Source organism: Benincasa hispida, chromosome 3 (assembly GCF_009727055.1).
Source record: "Benincasa hispida cultivar B227 chromosome 3, ASM972705v1, whole genome shotgun sequence".
Lineage (NCBI taxonomy): Eukaryota > Viridiplantae > Streptophyta > Magnoliopsida > Cucurbitales > Cucurbitaceae > Benincasa > Benincasa hispida.
In genome coordinates, this window is record NC_052351.1 from 37,616,420 (window position 1) to 37,623,688 (window position 7,269).

The following is a 7,269-nucleotide window of genomic DNA, read 5'->3' on the forward strand; positions in this document are numbered from 1 at the left end:
GAAAAAATTCACGATTTATTGTCAGGTGAATTGGATTCACTAAACGATAGTTGAAAGAGAGACTAAATGATCATACTACACCATAGTTCACTCAGTTGGTCATAGCTACACGATCACAAGGCATTTGCTATAAGATAGATTTCCTTCTTCTAAACAATTGAGCATTCATCTACATGATCGACACTTCTCATCTCCCACTTGCTCAATTGTCTACACGATTGTTATTCCTTCGGTCTCTTCCTCTAACCAAGTCCACACAGAGTTTGAGGTTTTGGAGGTCGTTCGTTATACGTTTGCGTTGTTCGTGTGGTGGTGATTGTTGATCGTGCTGTGTTGCGGTCATTGTATTCAGCGTTTGTGTGTTGTTGTCTTGGAGACTGAATGAGCGTTCGTGATCGAGGAAGTTTAAAGAATGATTTTTCAAAGGTATGTATTTGTTATTCCTTGATCTTATTGTAAAGCATGTTGTAATTTTGTATTGTGCATGACCTGTAAGTTTCCATTTCTTGACTATAATTGTGTATGTTCAATATCGAATGGAATTTAAAACGATCATTTTGCTGCTCATGGAAATCCTCATATCTTATTTCCTTCGATTATCAGATGCAAGTCTTGACACACTGATCAAATTTTAAAACATTATTAAGATTCAGTGTACTATTTCCATCAGTTAAGCAAGGGTTACCTAAACATGTTATATTTAATCGTTATTCATTTCCTACAGTTACAGTCTCGGTATTTTGTCGGATTTGCAATTTTGGTGTAGTCACCAGTGACATGGTTTGTGGCCGCACTGGCCCCACTGTTTCAGCATTTGCAAGGAAGGAATTATTTGCCTGTGTCGACATAAATGCAACAAGATTTTGATTTCCCGATGAGCTTAGTCTAAAGGTGTTTGAGTTACCATTGCATTTGGCTTGGTTCTGATTAGGACAGAAGTCTTTCTTGTACCTGTTATAACAAATATCAGCAATGTGCCCAATTTTTCCACATACTTGGAAAGTGGATCTGTAACGACCTCTCCCTCGACCTCTATTTCCATTTCTACCTTCTCTGTTCCCATTAAAACTTTGTTGATTGTTATTCTGCGTGAATGAAGATTTATTCTCACTCGAGTTTCTACTATAGGCAACGTTCACAGTGGCATTGTGACTGAATTCACTTAATACTTTTTAGGTGTTTTAATATTCTAACCTCTTCTCATATGAGAGTAGATCAGCCTGCATATCCAGCCAAGATATGTCACCCTTACCTTGGATTTCAATGACTATAGGGTTGTATTCTTCATACAATCCCAACAATATTTGTGACACCAATGTTCGATTACTAACAGAGCTTCCCGCTTGGCCTAAATATCAGCATGAGATTTCATTAGATTAAGATATTCACTCATTTTCGTATTACCGTTGTGTGTCTGTTGGAACACTTTACAAAGATAGCCTTCCTCAACTTTAGACTGAATGCCAAATAGACTTGAACTGCTTCCCATAATCCCTTGGAATTCTCATGACCTATGAGTTGGATTGCAACTTCCGATGTCATAGAGTTATAGAGCTATCCGAGTAGAAGTTGACCAGTGGTTATCCATGCTTCGTACGGGGGATTGACAATCATAGTCGACCTTGAGCTTGATGCTCTGCTGGTGGTAACAGATTCAGTATTTCCAGCGTATGCGACATCTCCGCCATCACTGATGTTGGTATTTCCCCCTGTCGATTCAATATATGTTGGTGGACAGGGGCTTGTATCGAGTAGATGTCCTTCCAAACGATAGCTACGAAGGATCGACATCTCTAAGGTCTTCCAAAGAAGATAATTTCCTCTGTTCAGTTTGATCGTTGTGATCTAATCAAGTAATTGATTCAACAAATGACTGCTAAACAACGTGATTCCAGTAGCTATTGTCGAGGTTGTGGAGGATCCAACGTTGGCCATTTCGAAGCTCTGATACTAAGTTGAATTTTAAGGTAATTCGAATTTTAGAGAACTCCAAACTTATTCAAATTTTAGAGAACTCCAAACTTTCTTCTTGTATTCATCGATATGCCTTATTGACCTTTTTACACACAGAAAACCCTACCAATAGGGTAAATAATATTAAATACAAAATCAATAAAATAATAATATTAATACAAATGTTCCATTCCGATTGGTTGGGAGGAATATTCTTTCTAACAGGTTTGTGATTATAGAACCTTTCGGAATTTTTTCCACCTCATCTTCTAATTTTGAATTTTCTCGCTTGCTCCTACCAGCTGAGTTGTTGATTTGTCTGCTGGCTCTGTTTAGTTGATTATTGTCTTCAACAGGTTCTTCAAACTTTGAATCCAACCTCAAAAATTGAATTAGAACCAATTAATAGGCCATAACTTCAGTGGATATCCAAGATCTATAAGAAAATTACCAAAACTTACCCAAAATCTTTCCCAAAAACAAATTCCGGTGAGCTCAAAGCGGCGGCAACTAGAACTCGAGATGTGTGTGTGTCAAATGTGTGTCTGAATTCTCAATTTTTTGTATCTATTTTTTAATATATATGTGTAATAGGTCCTTGAACTTGAACTCTTATTTCTAATAAGTTTTTGAATTTTAAACTTTTGCATCGAAAAGTCTGTTAGATTTATTTTTAAAAATTCGAGAATCAATTAGACACAAAGTTAAAAGTTCATAGACTAAACTTGTAATTTGCTTCTTTCTTAGTTTAACAACGTAAAGGCAGATATTCAAGCATTTGATGGGATAAATTGATAGGTTGCCAAGTCATATGCCAAATTAGAAAAAATAGTTGTAGTTGATTTTTTGAGTTCTTAATTTGACTAATTATACCTTAAAATAAGAATTTCTGTAAGCCTTTTCTAGTGATGAACTTTTGCTAGAAATTTCGTATAGGTTATAACTGAATCCTTTAGGCGTTTTCTAGTCCAAATTATATACACTTTTATTGTTAGTTAGTCAGTAATTTAACTATGAGATATCTAATCTAACTAAATACACTTTAAACTAATAACATTAGGGTTGGTTGGAGAACTACATTAGGTTATTTGGGTTAGGTGTATCTATTTGTCTAATCTAACTAAATAAAATTTATATTTTTCTATACGGATAATGATTAGGTGCAACTTAGAATCCTTTTTATACAAAATGTGAAAAAAAAATATTTAAAAAAATTGTGTTAGATGATAGATTTTTATTGGGTAGATGCGGCCTAGAATGCAGAAAGGTACGTAGTTTTAAGGTTAAATTATAAATTTGATTCCTTTGGTTTGGTGAAAATTAGAATTTAGTCCCCTATAGTTTATGATTATAATTATGTCTATATAGTTTGTAAAATTCTCCTAAATACTCTTAGTCGGGACCATTTATGAGGAGTTTATCAAACCATAGAATTTTTTATGTGATTTTATCAAAATAAAGACTAAAATGTGACTTTTAAAACTATAAGGGCTAAATTCTAACTCTCCTAACCATGACACTAAATTTGTAATTTAACTTAGTTTTAATTATATAGCGTTAATTTTGAATTGAATTTGGTTTAGATTATATTATTATATCATTAAGAGAGTGTGTAGAAAGAGAAAATTCTAACATCACATCTTATCATCGTTTTCAAAAGTTTTCCCACCCTGCAATTGTTGAACGAAAAACAAACTTTGAAATTATGCCAGTTGAACTATGCTTATGTTGGCACAATGGTAAGTTATTAGCAACAATGAAACAATAACAAAACTGGTACTTTTATGAACAAAATCATAGTTCTTCAAACCCTTCTTCATCTCCTTCGTTCTCAATCCTCTCGAATTCCTTCCTCCAAATTTCCATCTGAGAATGATCATATTTCATATATCCATCAGTAAGGATGACAATGAAGTGAACTTATCTATACAAAGATAAATATCAAAGTATTGACAAAAATAAGATTAAAGCAAATAAGTTCATAAAGACTATTTTTCTTAGCACTAATTCAAAGAGAATAACATCACAATGAAACTAGAGTCCTTGGCATGTTGGCAGAAGCCACACAGAAAATAGGCAGCATGAACAAACTAATTTACCTCAGAGTCTGAAAATCGCAATTGTTCTGCAACAAATGGAATATTCTTATAGGGTTCCAATGTCAACTCCTTGCCTAATCTCTTTGCAAGTTCCTCGAGGACGATCGTTTCAACCCGAAAACCATTGCCCATAAAAAGTTTGTCCATCCACTTCATTGTACTTGTACTAGACTGTAATATGAATCATACAAATGGATATATTTACAAAGGCAGAGAAGTAATTGAAAGATTGACAAAATATTACTCGATGCAAATAAAGCAAACTAACCCTGGACTTAATTTCAGTTTCAGCCAACCAAGAAGGTAATTCACCCAAGAAATAACTTCCTTTCATAGCCAAGCTACTAACAATGAACAGAACATCTTCAAAATCTACCAATGACTTAATAGGAAGTCCCTGAAATACAATAAGAAAAATAGAAACTAAGCACTCCATTCTTTATCCACATACTGGTAATGCCAATCTACTCAAATCTTAATTACTTTCATTCATTGAACAAGAAGTGTTCATCACCTGCATCACCCATATACTCGGTTGGTCTCCTCGAAAACCTCTACTACAAATTTCTAATGGTATATTTGGGGACTCCAATGGGACATGACAGAAAAAGTTGCCTCTTGGAATCTTAGCCCCACTACCTAAACATTTTCAAGAACATCAAATCATATTCTAGAATGGATTTTATAAACCTAATAGCTGCATTGAATTTCATGAACATATTGCTTGCCCAATCGATTTCATGAACATTACATCTTGCTAATGAACTTACAGCTTAAATCTAAGTTATTGATTACCGCAGATATTCTTGGTCATGTGTTTCAACTAGAGATTTCAAATTTGATCGACAATGTAATTTGGTCATGCAGATCATGTTAATGAACCTTACAGTGGCCAATAGCAATTTATGATAATAGCATATATAGGTCATGTGCTCCAACTTTGATAGCTAAGATAGTTATGGGGTGTTTGGGCCCCAACTTCAAGTGGGTGGAGTGAGTTTTAACTCACTTCTGTTTGGGGTTCCAATTACAATAGTTGGTGTTTCTAGCTATTATAACTTATAATTAACTAAATATTACTATTTAAAATCCCTCTGTGTTACAGTATTCAATATTTCCTACCACTAAAATACTATGCATCCCAAACACATACTATTATAACTTATAGGTTTTTATAACCCACGGACTATAATAATCAACTCAGAGTCCAAACACCCTTAAATGTTAAACAAATTGCAAGGCTAGCAGGAATTGTCAGACAAAGATTTGTTCATAAAAGAACTTGGGGAGAACAAACCTTGCAAATCTTGAGCTGCTCTTTTAAATATATTGTCAGGTGATATGTCAAAAATTATTGTCGACATGGGCCAAAGGATCCTATATGGTCTAGTATCCATTCCATCTGTTAGCAACACAACCTGCATATATTAGAGGCGTTAAAAAACTTATGGTTGTTAAGTTCTAAGCAAATTTGAACACTTTTTTTCTAATAATTGCTTGTTAATACCTGCTTAACTCCATTAATATGATTGACTTTTTGAATCAAATTATCATCTAAGAATTTAGTTGCAACACAATAATGGTGAGAGTTTGGGTTGATTTGAGGATTAGGAGTAGCCCAACAGCCGGCATATTCATCAACAAAAAGGGGATCTGCATACATAAAATTATGGAAATTTGAGTTCTAATTGTTGTTACATTTTAATATTAATGAGGTAGTAAATTGATGTTTTACTTGTATCAAATTAGTGCGAAGAGCAGATATGAAAAGAAGTAAATAAGTGTGAATACGTATGTGAAAGAAATTTATTGTGTATTAAGTTTTCTAGATCTATAATTCTAGTATGAATACTTCACTTACCTTTCTCTCAAAACAAAAAATAACAAATACTCATTATTATCTTTCTTTCTAATTTTCTCTCATTTGCTCTTTTAAGAGTAATTGGACAAAACAGGGGTGTTTGTGAAGCTTTAAGCTCAACCATCCAGTGCAGAATAGATTGAGCTGCAAAACGGTTTCAGTTGAATTATTATATCCTGGAGGAACAGGTCAATTAATATCTACTCTATCGGTGGTTGATATGAATTCTATCGGTGGTTGATATGAAGAGATACAATACACACTAGAGGGCTTGAACTAATTGTTTACATGTTTGTTTCTTTTACTCCATTTTACTTTGTATTTTATTATTCCACCAGCAACTTCAAAGCATATAACAACGATTTCTAGATCACTTCATATGCTCTGCTACACAACACTCCTCTGATTCTAGACTCCCTACTTACTACTTGCAGTGTACACCAAGTGTTCGAAGAAATGTCGGACTGAAAAAATGGTACATACCCGTTTGGTGGGACTCCATGAACCGAAGAGAGGCAGCTTCTTTCGCACTGAGGAATAAAGGGTCATCGTCTTCACAGAGATGTGCTCTGAGAACCCCAATTCGGATCTTAGACTGCAGTGATGGCGAGCGAAGTACAGCAGTCCGCGGGGAAAAGACGTTCGCTCTGGGAAAGCTGCCTGTGAAAGCCATGGATGAATATGAATATAAATCGGTTAAGGCCCAAGCTGTTCGAACCTCATCGGAACTGCTTCTGCAACTGCAAATTCCTTCATTTGCAAACACTTTTTCAGTTCTGAAATTTCTTTGCCAATAAATACTTAATCGGATTATGGAATAGATTGGCCATAAAAAAAATTGGGCCAGAGACTCTAGCATAAGGTTTCATAACCATTTCAATTTTTTATTTTATTATTTTATTCTCTCCAACTCTTCTTCTAGTTCTCTCTCTACATCTTCATCCATTTGTTTTTCCTCTTATCTTCTCTCTAGATCCCTTCTATGCATTTCCCCATATTTTACCTCTAACGACAGCAATGACGAATCTTCTTCCACGAGTAATTTGTGACTATCAGTAGCAACAAATGAAAATTTTACATACGCCAAACAAGTGTAGAGAGGACAAGAGAAAATTTCACAAAATGTTCCAAAATCCAAAAACTTTTCTACAATGACCTCTTCCTGAAAACTTTTCTAAGACTAATCTTTTGTCCATGCGAAATTCCAAAATTATCACAGTTTTAAAAAAAGCCTTCAGACCGTTTGATAAACGCGCGTCTCTACAAATATTTTACAACGATAGGGTCCCTCTCTATTTCGTTCATTTCCTAATCGTTGAGAGAATACTAACCAATCGGATAAAGAATACTAACAGA

General features: G+C 34.5%; 1 protein-coding gene across 1 annotated transcript; it reads right to left on the reverse strand.

The window, feature by feature from the left end:
* Nucleotides 1–3,566: 3,566 nt before the first annotated feature.
* On the reverse strand, nucleotides 3,567–6,869 carry LOC120073935 (putative S-adenosyl-L-methionine-dependent methyltransferase FRAAL3718). The gene is made up of 7 exons (XM_039026855.1): nucleotides 6,397–6,869; nucleotides 5,560–5,705; nucleotides 5,350–5,470; nucleotides 4,567–4,691; nucleotides 4,321–4,449; nucleotides 4,053–4,223; nucleotides 3,567–3,819 (listed from the first exon to the last, which is right to left on the reverse strand). Exons 1-7 carry the CDS (start codon nucleotides 6,770–6,772, stop codon nucleotides 3,748–3,750), a joined length of 1,140 nt encoding a protein of 379 aa, XP_038882783.1. The 5' UTR covers nucleotides 6,773–6,869; the 3' UTR covers nucleotides 3,567–3,747.
* Nucleotides 6,870–7,269: the final 400 nt, after the last annotated feature.